The following is a 20,169-nucleotide window of genomic DNA, read 5'->3' on the forward strand; positions in this document are numbered from 1 at the left end:
GTCATCGTTGTCATCAACATCATCGATGTCATCGTCATTGAGGCATGGAGGCGGCCACCCTGGCCCCCCTCCATGTCTCCGTCCACACTTGACCGCGTCGCTTGGTGCGGGAGGCTGAACGGGTGGCACGGGCGGTCCGCGTTTTCCGAAGCAAGCCGAGTTGATTGTTTGCTCGAGCCAGGACGGGGTACTCCAGAGGCCGGGTAATGGTTCTCGTGTCCGTGAGTGTGACCCGGCTTTCGGAAATGAGAGGAGCAAAAAAACGGGGAAGATATAGAACGGCGATGGAGGAAGCTTCAATCGGCGTGAAAAATATAACAACGGCTGCGTCTCTCTGTCTGTCGCTCTCGAAAACCGAAATTATCGCACCAACACGAATCAACGAGAAATGATGAATCCCCTGTTACAGAGGTCGGCTGGGGCAGCTTGTGTTTCGGACCGATTCTCGTGCGATTACAACCAAGTTACGGGAACACTGCACGGATATCGGGCGATTGCACTGCTAATACGCAAGCGGGTGAGGATACGCGATGAAAATGCAATTCGATTGCGCATTTTCGCCGCTGCCGCTCGCCGTGGCCCGGGAGAGCCGACTCCAATCGCTCGCCGGAGCGCGTTCGCAGGCTCGCTGCGGAGTCCAAGTTAGCCATTGCGGGCTCTGAATCTCTGCGTGGTCTTGGGCCAATGCACCCGGCGTGCCCGACTGATCTGCCACACGACGACGAGGGGTTCCTATTCTGACTTAAAACTTTCGTGACTGCAGGAATTCGTATTGTTGGTTCTTTTGGTAAAGTCACGGACATCAACGTGACTTTACCGAAAGAGCCAAGACTATGGGTTCCTCCTCTCGCACGCTCTTCAGAGCAGGACCTTACGACTCCTCTCACAGCCTCGCCTCCTGCCCTCGACGCTGGGTGGGGTGTCGCGCCTTCTCAAGCGTTGCCCCGAATATCTGCAATGCCTTGGGGGCGGTGACCCGGCACGCTAGGAGCTCCGCTGTGTTTAGGAAGGGGAGTGCACGGGCCACCGTTTTCTCATGGCTTTTACTTTAGCATTATTTTCTTGTCTTTGCATTTTATTTCATTGTACGATGTTTTGACACCACCCCCCTCCCCTTCAGTGGAGGTGATATTAGGTACAAAAAATAAATACGGTTATGGTTCGTGGTATCAATTCCAAGCGGCCGCCCTGGTTAGTACTGCGGTGTGTGCGCGTCAACCGTGAAAACGTCGCCACCACCACGACCACGACCGCGCGCCCGTCCGCTTCGCTCACAGCGGGACGTGAAAGATCCCCGTGCCACCCGACGTTCAGGGTTCACGTTTGTGAATCCCAATTTTCTCAGTTGGGATTTCATACTCAGCAGCGGCAGCAGCAGCCGTCACAATCGTCGCCCCCTGCCGGCGGACGAACGTCCCAGGGTCCACTCTTGTCAGCGTCTCACGACGTCTCACTATGTATGTCGCTGTGCATGTGCGTATGTTGAATTTCTTCCGCACCGTACATAGCCAACCGTGCTAATCGAAGGTGCAGTGTTGAGTCTATGGGTAGTGTTCGTCTCTGGGCAGTATGTAGATATGTTGAATTTTTTTCGCACCGTACGTAGCCAACCGTGCTAATCGGAGTTATGTGGGGGAAGGACAACAAACGGAGCACAAAAAGCAGTTCTAAAGAATTGCGTTTTCAATCTTAAAAAAAATATTTGTACAAAATACATCAACTCGAACGTCAACTCCACTGACCACTGCGCTGCCGTTTACCCGACACGCAACCCAGCCCTGAGCCGCTCGTTCACGCTGCGATCCGATCCCCCCGCCACCCACCCAACCCCGTAGGTGGATCAAGGGTTACCCCATGAGCTTCCCCTACATCGGCAGCTCCCCCACCCTGTGCCACCTCCTGCTGGGCAAGGTGCCGCCCTGCTGCCTGCGTCTCGACCAGGTGCGGTGGCCCCCTCCCCTTCCTCCCCCCATGCCCCCCCCCCTCACTCGCGCTTTCACTCCCTTACACCCACCCTCCCTCTTTCCCTCCCCCGCTCCCTCCTCCCCTCCCTTCCTCCAATACCTCCCTCTTCTCTCCCTCCCTCCCCCCATACCTCCCTCTTTTCCTCCCTTCCCCCTCCCTCCCTCCCTCTCCCCCCCTCCCTGAGCGTGCGACACGAGGGTTGGTGAGGACATTTATAAACGCGCAACTTTCACAACTTAGGTTATCACGCGTGGGCTCTTCGTAAACGCTTCTGTCTTGCATTCTCTACTGAACTCGTTGAATGTCTGTGAAGAGTCTCGAACATCGCGCAGCGGCGGTGAGTTGGTGGGCGAATAGATGAGTGGGTGGATGAGTAGGTGGGTGGGTGAGTAGGTGAGTGGGTGGGTGAGTAGGTGGGTAAGTAGGTGAGTGGGTGAGTAGGTGAGTGGGTGGGCGAGTAGGTGAGTGGGTGGGTGAGTAGGTGATTGGGTGGGTGAGTAGGTGAGTGGGTGGGTGAGGTGAGTGGGTGGGTGAGTAGGTGAGTGGGTGGGTGAGTAGGTGAGTGGGTGGGTGAGTAGGTGGGTGAGTAGGTGAGTGGGTGGGTGAGTAGGTGAGTGAGTGGGTGAGAAGGTGAGTGGGTGGGTGAGTAGGTGAGTGGGTGAGTAGGTGAGTGGGTGGATGAGTGGGTGAGTGGGTGGGTGAGTGGGTGGGTGAGTAGGTGAGTGGGTGGATGAGTAGGTGAGTGGGTGAGTAGGTCAGTGAGTGGGTGAGTAGGTGGGTGAGTGGATGAGTAGCTGAGTGGGTGGGTGAGTAGGTGAGTGGGTGGGTGAGTAAAGTGGCCCCTTGGGATAGAGTCATCATTAGGGGAAAGAATGATGATCCAATCTCCGACCTCCAGGAGCAGGTTTGCAAATTTGCTGAGCATTTCTGAGGAATTGGGGGAGGGGAAATCCCTCAGTCTGGAAAACATCATGGGGCAAAGTGGGGATGACCCTGCTGAAGCTGCCGTGCCTCAAATATTGGAAGAAGTAGTCACTCCCTGTGATTTTCCTGGCTGAGGTGCCATGTTTTGAGGAAGTACTTAAGACCAGGGGTCGCCAACCCCCGGCCACGGACCGGTAGCGGTCCGTGGCCTGTTAGGAACCGGGCCGCACAGCAGGAAGTGAGCGGTGAGTCCGCGCATTATTTTATTCACCACTTCCATTTGCGCCTCTTTCCCGCACTGCGCACTTGTCTCAGTCACAGTGTTGGTAAGTCCACAAGCTAGCCCCTGGCCAAAATGAGTGAAAAACAAACACAAGCTGCTAACCCCTAGTAGCCAAAATGAGTAAAAAACAAACGTCGCTGGAGAGCTTCTTGAAAAGGGGGAAAGACCCAATGATGACCCCCCCTCCATCCCGGTCCGTGACAAAATTGTCTTCTACGAAACCGGTCCCTGGTGCCAAAAAGGTTGGGGACCGTTGCTCAAGGCGATCCAGAGTCTGAGACCAGGAAAGGCACCGGGCAGAGATAATCTCCCAAGCGAAATGCTGCGGGTGGCGTTCGTGCACAGACTGCCCTAAAATACATCATAATAAGTCTGGACCCCTGGATGGGTCCACAGGATTGGAAGGATGCCCTGGTGGTCCCCCTCTTTAAGAAGGGGGGCCGCACAGACTGTAACACACATACACACGTGTGTATGTGTGTGTGTGTCTATGAATTCGGGGAGTGGTAGCGTAGCGGTTAGCGCTCTGTGCTACGAACTTGGCGACTCGGGTTCGATTCCCACTCACGGCCAACACCGCTTATCTGATCCGGTCCTGGGCATCCCCCAGGTCGACCTGCTACAATGTATAAACATCGCCACTGGGAAGACAAAGGCGGCCGGGCGTGGGTGCTGGACACCCACCTCCGCGTGTGATGTGCCGACCTTCATTGGTGCTCGCTGACAGCACTTGCCCCAACAGTCTGTTCACGGCTATGCGCACAGCCTGTCACCCCAATCATTTGTTCAACTGGCCGCCAGTGCGGGTGATGAGGATGGCCGGTGTGCAATTCGGCTGCGTTTCCTCTTTTTTTGTCACACGATCAGACCGCGGCTCACGCCGAGGTCGAGCCGAGATGATGAAGTGGCCACTCATTGCACCCACAAACAATTTACCGCAACTGCCTCGCTGATCTCGTCAAGGAGCTGTGAACCCATCACCACGCGAACTCCGGCGATGCTCGCAGCTTTTTGGCTATCGAACGAAGACAGCGGCGCTTCGGGATGCGCTTCTGCGGCCGTCTGGAACGCCTCTTAGGAGGCCGCTGAGAGCTGTGGCACTTTAAATCAGCATTTAGATTGACGAAACTCATTTCCTTAAAGCCGCTTCTTGTTATGTGTTCGTTTGTTCGTCCTTTCCCCGCACCTTCCGATTAGCGCGGCCGGCTACGTACGGCGCGAAAGAAGTTCAACGTACATACGTACATACAAAACGTGCAGTTATACAAAAAAAACTACTCGTGGCAGGCTCGTGTCGAGTGAACTTCAGTCAAAGAACATTGAAGCGAATCTCTCTACTCGTATTCAAAGCACGACAGTGGTTAGTGCAACCGCACTACGAACCCGGGAGACCCGAGTTCGATTCCCTGGCCAGGGCTAATATCGGTGGTGATCATGTCAGCCGGTCCCTGGCCTCCTCTCGGTGAACTCATCCCGAACCGAGTTACATTCTGCGAAAAAAGTTCAGTGCACGTACGCCGCGGGGCGGGGGGTGGTGTAGCGATGACGTTCATCCGTAGCATTTCTGTCACGCTGACCTTTTCCGCGTTGCTTTCTGTGTTGCTCTCTGTGCACGGGCGTCAGGCGTGCGAACACAACAGCCACGAAGATGCTCAGGCCTACAACTTCAAGAACAAACTGATCATCGTGTCGGCGGAGACCGCCGGTAACGGCCTCTACAACTTCATCGTGCCTCTCCGGGCCTACTACAGGCCACGCCGCGAGCTCAACCCGATCATCCTCCTGCTCGACAACCCGTGAGCATCGCTGGACGTTTCGCTGATCAAAAAAAAATCCTTCGTAAATGCGGTGGCTAAGAGATGTTAACTACATCGCCGGGTATGCAGGAGGTCGTGGGTTCGATCCCGACCCTGATGCCTGCTGCTGTATATTTGGAATTTGCGTGTATCTCTCTCCCTGTGGTCGCGTGGATTTTTAAATCCTTTATATTAAGTTCGCATGCTTGCTTGCTTGCTTGCGTGCTTGCGTGCTTGCTTGCTTACGACCGTGCAAATCTTTCGGTCGTTTTTTAACCCACTTCCCATGATCCAATCGAGCTGACATTTTCCACACAGACTCGTTGTGCCAGACAATTAATGTTCGTGAAAAAAAATTCCCAAAATTTTACACTTTTTAGGCAAAAAAAAATTATTTTACATATATTCAAATAGAACTCATTCTTGGCTTTGGTTGAACGTCACAGTATAAGAGCCCAGAGCGTAACCCCTCCACAGGCCGTGGCGGAGTAGCGCAGTTGGTAGCGCCGTCGCTTCTCATGCCAAAGGTCGCGGGATCGATCCCCGCGTCCTCCACAGGCGAATATATTTTTAAATCCTTTATATTAAGTTCGCTGCCACGCATATAAAGGATTTATAGTGAAAAACTTTGTTTTTACGGGTTATACTTATTTCTCATTATCCTCCGGTTTTTCCCTCCACATTTAGAATCAACATCACGTGTTCAGAGTATTTAGCTGCTATAAATTTCCACGTGATAATCCCCTTCGTTGAGCTATCATTTGTGGCCAGGTCGCTTCTGAAAAAGAGCTGTGTAGCTTAGTGGGCCATACCTGGTGCGATAAAAAGTTTAGATTAGTTTGTAATCGTCATCATCACCATCATCGTCGTCAGTTGGCTGAGGTTGAAACCGTGTTGCTGCTGCTGTCACATTTTTGGTGTAGCATCGAGAGGAGCTCACAAATCCTTGAAAGATCTGGACAAAGTCCCATCGGTGAGCTCCTCCGGCAGGCAAGGCTGCGTCGGCTGGGTCATGTAGCCCGCATGTCCAGCCACCGCATGCCTAAACAGCTTTTGTTCAGCCAGATTGAGAATAGAGCTTGATGATACCGCACTCGCTGATTCGCTCCGGTCACTCGCTCGCTCACTGGCAGTCAGTTGCATCCTTATCACTCTTCTGTCGATACTACCGTGGTTCGCGGGATTCCTCACCAGCTGTGTTGAGGGCTCGTTCTAGCAGACACCGGCTGCTTTGTCTCATCTACACCGCGTTCAACCACCACCACCACCACCATCAGCAGCACCACCACCATACTGCAGGTTCCAACGTCACAACTCGCTCGCTCACTCACCCACTCACCCTCCCGCCCACTCGCTCGCCAGTTCACCAAGATCTTACGATAATGACCTCCGCTCAGTTCAAGCAGTGCGTCAACACTCGTTTGCAACACATCCTCAACGGTGCCGCTTCTCGCTGGCCACTTTACCATTTTGGGCCTTTGGGCCTGTGCTCAGCAAACCGTGAATCTGTTCTTCTCATCGTCATGTAGATGTTGCCTAGTTGTTGGTCTGTGTTGCATTTGTTCCTGCTAGGCCCGAGTCGAGCTTTCTGGAGGCGATTTGCTACTTCCCAATGGTCTACTACATGGTGGGCTCCATTGACAAGTAAGCTACCGGCGTCACACACACACACGCGGTGAGCGAGCGGAGACGCCCGTGGGTGACGCGGTGAGCGAGCAGAGAAGCGTGTGGGTGAAGCGGTAATGCCCGCGTCATCACCGCGTACCCTCCGACGTCACACACACGCAGTGAAACGAGTCATCAGCCCCGCCCCTGGCCCTGCTTGGCCCCGAGACAAATTAGGTGACATGTTGCGATCCGGCTCCAGGGTCCGGACGGGAAAGAGGAGGCCCGAGTGGGAAAATCACCGGTGCCGAGAGGGCGACACGCCGGCTCGGCTCGGCTGTGCCGGTGGAAAAACGTCTCTCTCTCTCTCTCTCACCCGACTCCTCTCTCTGTCCGGCGGTCTGTCGGCGACCCGGCAGCCTGGACACGCTGCTGCAGTGCGGCATCATCCGCGCGGACAACATCGTCGTGGTGGACAAGGAGAGCACGATGAGCGCCGAGGAGGAGTACATGGCCGACGCCAAGACCATCGTCAACGTGCAGACCATGTTCCGGTGGGGGGGCCTTACCAGCGGCCGTGATGACACCAACATCATCATCGTCATCTTCTTCATTGTCACCATTGTCATCGTTGACACCACCAAGATTATTGTCGACATTATTGACGTCTCATCTCTATCGACATCGTCGTTATTGACATTATCGCCGTCATCTTCATTAACATCATCATTATCGACATCATCGTCGTCATCATTATCATCGATATCATCATCATTGACATCATCAATGTCTCGTCATCTTCATCGACATCATTATTATTATTATCAACATCATCATCGACATCATCATCGATATCATTGACATCTCGTCACCTTCATCGACATCATCATTATCCACATCATTATAATTATCATCGACATCATCATCAACTTCATCGATGTCTCGACATCTTCATCGACATCATCATTATCCACATTAGCATTATCTTCATTATCATTGACATCATCATTATCATCATTGATATCTCATCGTCATCAACATCATTATCATCGACATCATCATGTATGTATGTTTAACCGTAGGTAGCCAACCATGCTAATCCTTGTAATGAACATCATCATCGACATGATCAGTGGCGGCGTTCTCATGTTCGTGATTGGGATCGTTTCTTGGCATTGAGTTATAGAGAACCATGAGAGTGGTGGCTCCAATGGAGTGTTGTTGTTTCCCTGTTCACTGCAGGCTCTTCCCGGGGCTGAACATCATCACCGAGCTCACACACCCGGCGAACATGCGCTTCATGCAGTTCCGGGCCAAGGACAGCTACTCGCTGGCTCTCGCCAAGCTGGAGAAGGTGGGCGCTGCTGGTGGTGGCGGCGGTGATGGTAGTGGTGGTGACGGGGGTGGTGATGGTGGTGGTGGAGATGATGATGGTGGTGGAGGTCCAGGTGGTGATGGTGGTGGCAGTGGTGGTGGCGGTGGTGGCGGTATTTGTTTCACTCGTATTAATTTGTTTCAAGAATCCCGAGCCCCCTGCAGCTATTTGGGCCCCTACTCTGTTGCTAAACATTGCTTAACGCTTAGCACTACCCCACTAAGCACGGTAACATTGGGCCAACGTGAGCCCAAACGTGAGCCCAACGTTGGCCCGACGTTGGCCCAACGTGAGCCCGACGTTGGGTCAAGATTAGCCCATCGTTGGCCCGACGTAGCCCGACGTTGAACCAACTTTGGCGCAACGTTGATGCAACGTCGGACCAACATTAGCCCAACGTGAGCCCGACGTTGGCCCGACGTTGGCCCGACCATTGCACGTCTACTGGGACCCGCCACCGACCGTTATTCTGCGCGTGTTCTCTTTCCATTTGCTTTTCCCAGCAAGAGCGCGAGAAGGGCTCGAACCTGCCCTACATGTTCCGCCTCCCGTTCGCCGCGGGCCGCGTGTTCAGCGTCAGCATGCTGGACACGCTGCTCTACCAGGTGACCCATCGCAGACGACCTTTCTGCAAAAAAACTAACAAAAAAATGAATTATGTACCTTTTAATTTCGCGATAATCTCCCTGTCTCTCTTTCTAAACCGGCTGGAGCCTCCCGTACACCACGTGACTGCTGTGCGTGCCCCCGCCCCCCACCAATTCTGAACCCCTCCCCTCAAGCCCACAATCACCGCCCACTCTGAAAACAGACACTGCCCGCTCCGTGCAGCTAACTGCTGCCACTCGCTCCTTCTCTCTTGTCCCTCTCTTCCCTCCTCTCATCATCATCATCATCATTGGTGGTGGCGGTGGTGGCTGTGGTGATGACGGTGGTGGTAGTGACGGTGATGGTGGTGGTGACAGTGGTGGTGATGGTGACGGCGGCGGTGGTGGCGATGGTGGTGGTGATGGTGGTGGTGACGGTGGTGATGGTGGTGGTGGCAGTGGTGGTCATGGTGACGGCGGTAATGGTGGCGGTGGTGGTGGTGGTGATGGTGGTGGCGATGGTTGCGGCGATGGTGGTGGCGGTGCTGATGGTGGTGGTGACGGTGGTGGTGATGGTGGCGGCGGCGGTAGTGGCGATGGTGGCGGAGGTCTTGATGATGGTGGTGGCGGTGGTGATGGTGGTGGTAACTGTGGTGGTGATGGCGGCGCTGGAGGCGGTGGTGGCGGCGGCATCAACCGCCTTGGGCACTCTGACTTCTCGACTGCGACCCTGTTTGTTTGTCACAGTCGTACGTGAAGGACTTCATGATCCCAATCATGAGGCTGCTGTTGGGCCTGGACACCACCCCCGGATCCGGCTATCTCTGCGCCGTACGTATCGACCCCTACGGCATCGCGTCCTCACGTCGGCCTCCCTTAGATTTCTTCCCCATCAACAAAAAAATGTTCATGATCCAGCAGCGGATTGAGAAAGATCTGCAGATTATTATTACTTCCCCGTTATTTCCACATCGGCAGACTTTGTCGCGTACCGTTTGCCGTCGTTCATGCCGCAAGGAGCAGAGAAAAACGTCGACCGCGACGTGGGAATGTGGAATTTCCGCCGCCAGGGTTCGGCAGTAACGGCGGCCCACGCACGCAGCCTCGCTTCCACGCTCGCTCATTCGCTTTCACGCTCGCTCACTCGCTCGCTCTGACGCTCGCTTCCACACTCGTTCTCACGTACACTCACTCACTCGCACACGCGCTCGCTCTCGCGCACACTCGCTCGCTCTCACGCACGCACACTCGCTCGCTCTCACACATACTCACTCACTCTCACGCACACTCGCTCACTCTCACGCGCGCTCGCTCGCTACCATGCACGAGCCGAGGGAGGTGGCGTCTGTTGCCAGGTGCGCGTGACGGAGGGCGACCTGTGGATCCGCACGTACGGACGGCTCTACCAGAAGCTGTGCTCCTCCTCGGGAGAGATCCCCATCGGCATCTTCCGCACCGAGTCGCACGACTTCCCCATGGCCGAGGCAGGTGCACCCATGATGCTGGCCACCACCACGACGACGACGATGTCAATGATTGTGACTGTGATGGTGGTCATCAATCAGGACGATGTTGGTGGTGATGATGGTGACGACGACGACGATGATGATGATGATGAATCAGGACAATGTTGGTAATGGTGATGATGGTGGGGGTGATGATGAATCACGACAATGTTGATGGTATTGATGGTGACGACGATGATGGTGGTGATGATGGTGGTGATGATGGTGGTGATGACGAATCAGGACGATGTTGATGGTGATGATGGTGACGATGACGATGGTGGCAATGGTAATGGTGGTGATGAATCAGTACGATGTTGATGGTGATGATGGTAATGATGGTGACGACGGTGGTGATGATGAATGAAGACTATAACGATGGTGAAAGTGACAACGTATGTACCGTATGTTGAACTTCTTTCGCACCGTACGTAGCCAACCGTGATAATCGGAGGTGCGGGCGAAGGACATAAAAATAAACACAAAAATCAGTTCTACGACGACGAGGATGGTGATGATGTCGAGTACGTGACAACTTGATTCGATCGGCTCCGTCGGGTCCTGGAGGGCTGTCGTAAAACATTCGACGTGTGACCTGCTGCGGGCGATCATACCCAAAGCAAAACGAATTTACTATTCAGACTAAGAGAATGACCCCATGGACTCGACGAGACTCCCACAGGCTGCTGCTTTTGCTGCTGCTGCCATCTCACAGAAGTTGACGTCCTGTCGACGGTCGTGATTTGTTGTTGTTGTTTTTATTTCGCAGTCCCAGATGATAATGAAGTCAAACGTAAGTGATCTCCCTTCTTACCTATGCCCTCGTCCTTCCAACGGTCGGTCCGGGTGAGGTGGTCGCGTGAATCGACGAAGCGTCTAAGCCAGGCGGCGCGCGGCGGCGATGCTCGCGCCTCGCAGCAACAGGGAGCCTGGATTCGACTCCCGAGGCCAAGGCGCCTCTCTCCACTTGGAGTTTGTGCGTTCTGCCCGTTCTGCGGAGTGAGCGTGTGGGGAGCCGTAGTGTAGCGGGTGGCGCACTGTTACTGCGAGCCCGGCGAACCGGGTTCTATTCCCGCTCACAGCCACTACCAGCGACGGTTATCTGCAACAGTCCTGAGCTTAGGTCGACTCAGCCTCAAATAAGTACCTGGTGCGGTGTGAGTGGACCAGAGCGTCACTTGAAAGAAGGGATTTCAGAGGTAGCCCACCTCCCATCACTCCGTGTCTACCCCCCACATCTCCCCCCACCACGGCTGCCCTCTTCCCCGCTCACCCACCGCCCCCTTCCCGCAGTCCCGGGTGTCCATGGGCGGCTACGACACATTCGACAGGGGCGGCGGAGACCACCCTCAGGATTCGCTGCTGAATCTCGGCGGCGGCGGCTGCCGCCGGTTCAGCCTCCCGGTACCAACCCTCCCGTGCGAGCGCTCGCTGCCCCGCTCGCCGGCCTCCGAGCCCCCCTCCGATGTGCCGCTGCTGCGCCGCAAGAGCCTGCAGTGGGCCCGCCGCTTCACGCGCTGCAGCCCGCGCGTCAGCGTCTCCAGCCTCGGGGGCGGCAGCGGCGGCGGCGCCGGCGGCGCCGGCGGTGGCGGCGCCAGCGGCGGGGGGGGCGGAGGAGCGGGGGGCGGCGGCGGCGCCGGTGGCCGGCCGGGGTCGTCTCGCCGCGCCGCCGACTGCATCAACTGGCAGCGCATGGCGCTGTTCCGGCGCTCGGAGAGGCAGGAGCTGGGCGAGCTGGTGCGCGGGCGCATGCGCCACCTGGGCCTGCCCACGCAGGGATACGGTAGGGGTGGGCGTGGAGGGGGCGGCAGGCGCCGCTGCAAAATTTCGAAGAAAAGAGATCGGCGGACAATTCATATCGCACAAACCACTCGCATAGAGATGTACAGATTCCAATAGAGACCCACAGATTTCCATACACATCCACAGACTTCAATATATTTACGTAAACACAGACTTGTATAGGGAATCTACAGACCCACATAGAGACATGGACACATTAAAGTATTCGAAATATAGATATTACATCTGAAATAAATATTTTGCATAGAATAAAGAAACCCAATTAACCAAAAAAGTAGCAAATGTCATGAGAAAAAGTAGTTAGATTTGTGATTAAATGTCCGTCCGGTTTTTGAACGAGCGCCGTCTTTGCCAAATCGGTTTTATCTACAGATAGGCGTGGCGGATGCTTGTGTCGTCGGTTTTCTGACCACATGCGCGTTGTGTGATTGTAGCCAGGGAAGGTCACTGCGTCACGCGCTTTCAGATGCGCTTTATGGACCGTCTGGAACGCTCCTCCTGATATTAGGAAGCCAATGGAACTGTTAATTTTTGAATCTTAAACATTTGATAAACTGATTTTGGTGTTTAGTTTGTTATTCTTCGCCTGCACCTCCGATTAGTAGCACGGTCGGCTACGTACGGTGTGAAAAAAGTTCAACATACAAACAAATGTTGCAGTGATAAAACTACTCGTGGCAGGCTCGTGTTGAGTGAACTGCAGTCAAAGAACATTGAAGTGAATCCTTCTACTCGTGTTTGAAGCACGTCAGCGGTTAGCGCACCGCACTACGAACCTGGAGACCTGAGTTCGATTCCCAGCCAGGGCTAATATCGGTGGTGATTATCTCAGCCGGTCCTGGGCCTCCTCTCGGCTCACTCATCCCGACTGTGTACATTTTGTGGTGCCAAATGTGGACGGTGACGAGCCGGCGAGTAACCGCCCGCTCATTGCCAAGCCACCCAAGCCTTTGCGCTTGCCAGCAGCGATTATGCTGCCATGTGGCGCCGGTCGTGAATTACGCAACGGGCTCGAACAGACGCTGCCGTGTCGCTTCAGATGAGATGGGAGACAACGAGAACATGCTGTCGTACGTGCTCGTCAACCCGCCGCCCGACACGCCGCTGGAGCTCAACGACATCGTGTGAGTGGCGGCGTTCCGCCTACCCCGCCCCCCAACCTCTTGCGGGGCCCACGCCCGAGAGCCGATGACGTGGCCCACGGAGCGGAACGGCTCCCGTCTCTCGATTCGCCACCCGCCCACACGCCCCGCCGCCTCGCGCGTCGTCGTGCGGCTCAAGTTGATGCAGAGCGATGGCTGTTGTGTTACATCGAGGTGGTTTAGTGAGCCAGGGTCATTGCGTACAGGCATCGTGGAGTGGAGTGCATCGCTGCTGTGATGAACCCTCTCTCCCTTTAACACGTAGGCTTTCGCGACCAATGTTATTCATAATCAACGTTTTTGGGTTTAGATCGCGTTTATAAATGTGTCGTAACCCTCCACCACCCGACACGGCCAATCAGTAAAAATGTGTCACGTTGACAAAGACAAATAGTTCACTGCTTTAGCCCACCGGTGTGTTGAAGCCACAACATTTACAATTTGAGTACGACGTTTCGCTGGTAATTGCAACCAGCATCATCGGGCAATTCGCCAGAATGGTGAGGCTCTCCTGTGTCTCCCGTTCTTATATAGAGCAGCAGCAGGGTGACGTCATCATTAACTCCCTTGCCTGCATCCTTCCTTCTTCTCCTTCTCCTCGTTTGTGAAATCGGGCCTTGAGTCGACGTTAATATTCTCCCAGGGTGGTGACCACGGTCTCTTCGCACACCGATCGGAGAGTTTTTACATTTTACATTTGTGCGTCAAGCCTCTGCATTTGCCGCTGCCATGGTTTGTGTACGGATGCGGTTAGGGTTGTCGCCCCAAAGCTTTGCAGAAGATTGAATCATTGTTGTCTTGATTCAGAATCGATTTTACAGTTAGGGCCTGACCAATTTGATCTGACCAAATTTGAAATGATCTGACCAAATCTGTGTGTTAAGACCCTCCGCCACCCAACATAGCCAAAGAAATGTAATTGTCACGTGGTGTACAAGCGTTAAACCGTGCACCAATTCTCACTTTGGCTCACTCACTGGTGGTAACTTGGATAATTCTCACAAGCAAAGTTAGATCAATAGGTTATATGAAGTTGCTCTTCTGAAACTGCGTCAGGTTAATCAAAATAAGCTTGGAAAGCCAGTCGCTACAAGTTTGTAATTATTTTGTGGAAAGAGAGGAAGACCTACCAGAGAAAGCCTTGATGACATAAGAGATTGGTGCCAGTAGAATGTGGCTACTACTTGAGCATATTGCCACAAGGCAGAGAAAAGCGAAAACAAAATGACGATATGTGAAGGGGACACCCACCTATGGGCTATCTGCCCCATGGATCGTGATGACAATGATGAATTATTTTGTTATCTTTCGTTTTAGCTACGTGATCCGGCCCGACCCTCTGACCTCCGTGGCTCAGGATCTTTCGCAACGCGATTCAAGCGCCCTGGACGCAGGCGACACCAAGCTGTGACCGAGATGGAAGCCGAGGAAGAGGGGAGGGCGAAACAAGACGCGAAAACCTCGCCCTGACGCTCGCCTTGTCCTGTACTGAGCCACAATGCCGGCTACGTGGGTTGTCCGGTTGACCCCTGACCCGAAGTCGTCATTCCCGCCTCGGTTCGCTTGACTTGAGAGTAAATGAGCACACGGCAGCGACGTTGTCAATGACTGCGCTGGCGAGACAACCTAGGTTACGAGCGTTGCGTATTCATAAACATACTGTACTCACTTAGGGTGCGTAGAACCCCTCTTAACGATGGTAATTGGTTCAACGGAACCAGTTGTTAAGCGATTTGGTCGTTAAGCGAGTATAGTAAATACACGTGAAATGCTTAATTCGTTCCAATAGCATCGAAAGTTACCCCATTTTCACACAAAAAAACGTACTTTATCGTATTTAAACAATGGATAATAAAACGTAAATATACTAACAACATTGTAAACACGTAATATTAAAATAAACATGGTTATTAAATGCACTAATACATATTTACTGTACATACAACAGCCCGTCGTTAACAGGGGAATGATCGGTAAGCGAACACATTGGGCACTATGGAGGCACTACACTACTATACACTACACTGCTATACACTACACTACTGTACACTACACTATACACTACTATACACTACACTACTATACACTATACTACGCTATACACTACGCTATACACTACACTACTATACACTACACTATACACTACACTACTATACACTACAATACTATACACTACATTACTATGCACGACACTATACACGACTATACACTACACTATACACTACACATTCGGCTCTATGGAGGTCCGTCGTTATGTGATTCGTCATTAACACGTGTGGTCGTTAAGAGGAGTTCTACTGTACACCACTATACACTATACTAATATACACTACACTACTATACACTACACTTTATACTCCGATATTATACACTACACTATACACTACACATTGGGCTGGTCGTTAAGAGGGTTCGCTCCTGTGTGTTGCTGGCCACATTATCCACTTCCAGTGTCACACCCCCACCCACTATCCCCTCCCCCGCCCGCCCCAAGTTTTCATTTTTGTCTGAACACATAGAAAACCTCCTGAGTTAAAGATGCGAGCGGTAGGTGGCGCCACCTGAGCAGTGGGCGGAGCTACGTGGAGCTGTGGGCGTGGCCAGCAGCTGGGTGGCCGTGGCTATGTAAAAGTAACGTGGGAGGGGCTTACAGCTCCCCACGTGTGTCAAAATTGAGCCCACCCCCAACCAGCCCCGCCCCCCCAACTCTTCCAAGTGTATCGTGGCTTGTGTGGCAGGATTGTGTGTCAGAGGTCGCAAACGGGTTTTGATTCCTTAACCGTACCCGGCCGCACCCGTACCCTAACCGTACCCGGCCGGGTACGGGTATCGGGTACCTGATTGCGACCTCTGGGATGAAGCCATGTTGCAGGCGCGGGTGGGTTGATTCTAGGAAGTTGAATTGTGAGAAGAGACAAGACGTTGGGAAATGAGTGACAAACAGTTACTCACCAGTGACTCACGGTCTACCCGTACCCGTACCCGGCCGCACCAGGGTCGCAAACAGGTACCCGTACCCGGCCGGGTACAGGTAGCCAGGTATCGGGTAGGGTACGGGTATCGGGTACCCGGTTGCGACCTCTGTTGTGTGTTCGTTTGTGACGTGCATTTAAAAACGATGCATATATCTAAACAACAGGAAAGCTTTCAGTTTCGTTACATTTTCTAAGCAAGCCAATTTTACATTTACATATTTTGTTTTAGAAATGTGTGATCGGCAGTAGTAATTTCTCATTACCGTTGGCGAAAATGCGAATTGGGTCAAATACCGCAACTATACCAAATACAATTTGTGTGATATAATAATGCTCGACAAATCATATTAATCACCCAGTACATAAGTTACGGACGTGCATGCCGTCATCCGTCCATTCCGTGTGGGATTTAGTGTCACTCCCTAATATACGTGAGCTTCCTTCACATGCTCCAGTTCCCTCCAAAATGCGCTTATTTAATCCAAACCTGTCAACCCCTTATCAGTGCCTACCTTATTACAGACCAATTCAGACCGTATTGGTCACCCCGTGCCCTTACAAATCTCAACGTTCATCCTACAAAGTCCCGTCATAAGGGAGAAACACAAACAGACAAAATCGTTTTGCCCGTATTGAAACGGCTGTACGCCGTATGGACCTGAAAACTCAATTTCCCTGTACAGGAATACAGGGTAAACCGTATGGGTTGACAGGTACGTTAATATATCGAGGGCCAGAGAGTTAGGCTAATTGTTGGCAGTGGTGGCTTACTTGCCTGTGCGTTGTGGGCTACCAGTTGACCTTAAATAATATGTACATCTCATTTCAAGGTTGTGGTCCTGGTGAGACGACGTGCGCTCATCAGTTCCACTCCAAAATTTCGAAGAAAAGAGATCGGCAGACAATTCATATCGCACAAACCACTCGCATAGAGATGCCCAGATTCCAATAGAGACCCACAGATTCCCATACAGACCCACAGACTTCAATATATTTACGTAAACACAGACCCACATAGAGACATGGACACATTAAAGTATTCGAAATAGAGATATTACATCTAAAATAAATATTTTACATAGAATAAAGAAACCCAATTAACCAAAAAAGTAGCAAATGTCATAAGAAAAAGGTTAGACATGTATAACGTTGTTGTGAAGCTAAGTGTGTGCACGTAGAAGATTAATTTTCACGCGTCGCTTTGCTGTGAATATTATCGTAGCTTGACTTACGCCTTTGCTTAGATATTACCTGGATCGGTCAGCCTCATATTGTGATATTAGCCGGGGTGGTGGTGGTGGCGGTGGTGGTGGCGGCGGCGGTGGCGGCGGTGGCTACGCTGCTGCTGCTGCACGTGGCTGCCTGCAGTGATCGAGCGCTGTGGAGGCAGCAGCAGAGAGGGTTGGTGGATCACCGCAGACAGAGGCGATGTGTGACACCTCCCTTCCCGTGGGGGTCGAGGAAGAGCCGTACCCTGGCTCTGCCAGGAGATGGCGGCACAGCAAAAATGTGGACTCCATCTCATACCTGTCAATCCTTTATCAGTGCCCTCCCTGCCTTATTACAGACAAATTCAGACCTTATTGGTCACCCTGTTGCCCTTATACATCTCAACGTTCATTCTACAAAGTACCATCACAAGGGAGAAACACAAACAAATAGACCAAAAATGCCCATATTGAAACAGCTTTCTGCCTTATGGACCTGAAAACTCAATATCCCTCTACAATAATACGGAGTACACAATATGGGTTGACAGGTATGATGCCATCTGTTCTGTCTATATGGGATAGAGTGTTTCCCCAATACAGACGGGAGAAATACTTACCTATGTGTAAACACATCAATTGGCCGATAACACCTTGATATATAGAGGGCAAAGCTTGGATAATTGTTGGCACCGGTTTACCACCTGGCTTGGTGGCTCCTTCCTGCCCTTCACACTCGTTTCGTCGTTGCTTCCGGCGCCTCTGAGTCATTCTCTCTCGCTCTCTCTTCCTCTGCGAGGCTGGAACAGGCCCAGCGGGCGGGCGACAGAGAGGCGGAGAGTTGTCTGTCGTGGGGGTGATTCCTCGTTTTTTATTCGTTTCGCTGGGGCTCATTGCCCAACCCCGCTACGCCACTGGATGGAGGCGATTTTCCATACTCATAATTTCGTGGATATGAACCAGACGGTGGAAGTTAATACGACTTTCCAATTTCGTACCAGGAGGGACTTTCCATGCGAGCCGTAGCTACTCGCCGCGTGGTGGCCGGAGCTAAGGTGCCTTCCTGATATCGTGATGATCGTCAAAATCGTGAAAATTGACATGTTATTGTGAAAAAGTGACAATGCGCGCGAACGTACTGACCATTTGGCCTTGACCGCATCTGCGACACTCCAAGCTTTGCTACTTGGGTGTGATTCTATGCCTATATTACCTTGAATTAACAGGAGAGTTCAACCTCTGCAGGTCCTACCAATTCCTCGCTAGGCCCCACCATACTTAACTCCTTAGACTCCCTCCCCCTTCCTTTAGCATCTCCTCTTCCTCTTGAGGCTCTGCGCCTTTCCTTTTTAGGCCACGCCTCTTTTTGCGTGAGCCCCGCCTCTTTCTGTTTAGCCTCCGCCTCTTTCAGTGCAGGCCCCACCTCCTTCTTCCGGCGGGGGTCAGTGGGCGTGGTAGGCATTGGGCAGGGTCACGACACCACCAGAGGGCCGCCGTCCACGCGGACGTCCGAAGAAGCGATGGATCGAATAAAGCAAGACATGAAGATGGTCAACGCATCCCCTGAAGATGCCCTGTACTGAGCCAAATGGAGAAGACAATGCCGAAAAGCGGACCCTGCGCCACAGCGGGAACAACGCTAGGAAGAAGAAGAAGACTTAGAATTTATATATTTCGAATGCCGTATGTGCCAGTGGGCTGCGGTAGACGTGTTCGTGTAAACAGTAGTTTTGTGGGATTTTATTTTTCCGCAGCCAATATTATTCGCAACTGTTTTAGTTTTTTTTTGGGGGGGGGGGGGGGGGGGAGTCTGGCCACTTCAACCCCCCTCCGATATTTTCCTGTCACCACGAGGCCCTCTCCACCGGCCCTGACGATTCGAATGTTTGGCTTTAAGGTCCGGGTTTGGCGATGGAGGGTTTATTTTCGGAAATTTCGCCGAGGCTTATTTGGTAGCGGCCTAACTTTTGACGTTAGTTTCGGATCAACGCAGTACCGTATACATGTGTTCGTATTAAGGGGCCGTCCATAAATGACGTCACGCACCTCGGGGGGGGGGGATCAGACATTTGTGACGATGTGTGACGATGGGGGGGGGGGGGGGGTGAGAAATGTGATGTCACATCAAAATGCGCAACTTTAAATAAATTATTAAATTATAGATAACACGTTCTACTTAATTAAATAGACTTTTTGATATTTTCTCCTACATCAGAGTACAGCGCCACATTAAATACGCACTACAATGACAATAGTTTAAAGCAATTTGAAGCATGTTGTATTTTAGGGGGGGGGGGGGGCAGAGCTTTATGACGTCATATTTGAGGGGGGATCCGACTTTGTGACGCCGTGTGACGAGGGGGGTAAAAAATCGTCCAAAATCGCGTGACGTCATTTATGGACGGCCCCTAAGCCGTTTCGTGCATTCTAAATCGTAGTAAAATCACTGTCACGAAATCGTGCTTTAGGGATGGCTGAACCGCAGAATATCTGTTGCAGACTTTTGTCGCGGGAAAACTTTCTTGTCCGTGCAATCGTGAGTGATGGTCGTCTCGTGGATGATGATGATGGTGGTGGTTTATTGACGATTTCTTTCAAATATATCACACAAGCGTTTGTACATTTTTAATTTCTCCGCTTCTCTTTCTCACACACACACGCGCCTTTAGTTTCAGGCTCGTGCAACGAAGGGAGCCGCAAGTTAAAGTTTCTTGAGGATAGAAAGCACTGGAATGATTCCTGCACACGTGCAAGATGGCCGCCTCCTCGCTCGCTGTGGATAGCGAGCGAGGAGTCGACCCGAGTGGCGAATGTGTGAGGGAATGAATGTGTGAGGGAGTGTGGATGGAAATTAGTGTGTGTGAGGGGTTAGGGGGTGAGTGTTTGAGGGAATGAGTGAGGGAATGAGTGTGTGGGGGGTTAGGGGATGACAATGGTCGTGGTGGAGTCCCAGCACTGCGGCCTGGTGCCCCGGGGAGCCTCGGTCTCGCCTAGCTCGGCG

General features: G+C 52.5%; 1 protein-coding gene across 1 annotated transcript in view; it reads left to right on the plus strand.

Moving 5' to 3' along the window:
• LOC133360217 (potassium channel subfamily T member 1-like) overlaps positions 1–19,793 on the plus strand; it is a 65,203-nt gene extending 45,410 nt beyond the window's left edge. Inside the window, exons 19-30 of the mRNA XM_061578850.1 lie at positions 1,836–1,941; positions 4,796–4,968; positions 6,541–6,612; positions 6,993–7,127; positions 7,816–7,927; positions 8,452–8,553; positions 9,283–9,366; positions 9,891–10,019; positions 10,810–10,833; positions 11,334–11,823; positions 12,883–12,967; positions 14,303–19,793. Of these exons, the coding sequence (XP_061434834.1) occupies positions 1,836–1,941; positions 4,796–4,968; positions 6,541–6,612; positions 6,993–7,127; positions 7,816–7,927; positions 8,452–8,553; positions 9,283–9,366; positions 9,891–10,019; positions 10,810–10,833; positions 11,334–11,823; positions 12,883–12,967; positions 14,303–14,396 (1,606 nt within the window). The 3' untranslated portion in view covers positions 14,397–19,793. The remainder of the gene's footprint in view (positions 1–1,835; positions 1,942–4,795; positions 4,969–6,540; positions 6,613–6,992; positions 7,128–7,815; positions 7,928–8,451; positions 8,554–9,282; positions 9,367–9,890; positions 10,020–10,809; positions 10,834–11,333; positions 11,824–12,882; positions 12,968–14,302) is intronic.
• The last annotated feature ends 376 nt before the right edge of the window (positions 19,794–20,169 follow it).

Source organism: Lethenteron reissneri, chromosome 67 (assembly GCF_015708825.2).
Source record: "Lethenteron reissneri isolate LAM-NWPU_2019-01 chromosome 67, ASM1570882v1, whole genome shotgun sequence".
Classification (NCBI taxonomy): domain Eukaryota; kingdom Metazoa; phylum Chordata; class Hyperoartia; order Petromyzontiformes; family Petromyzontidae; genus Lethenteron; species Lethenteron reissneri.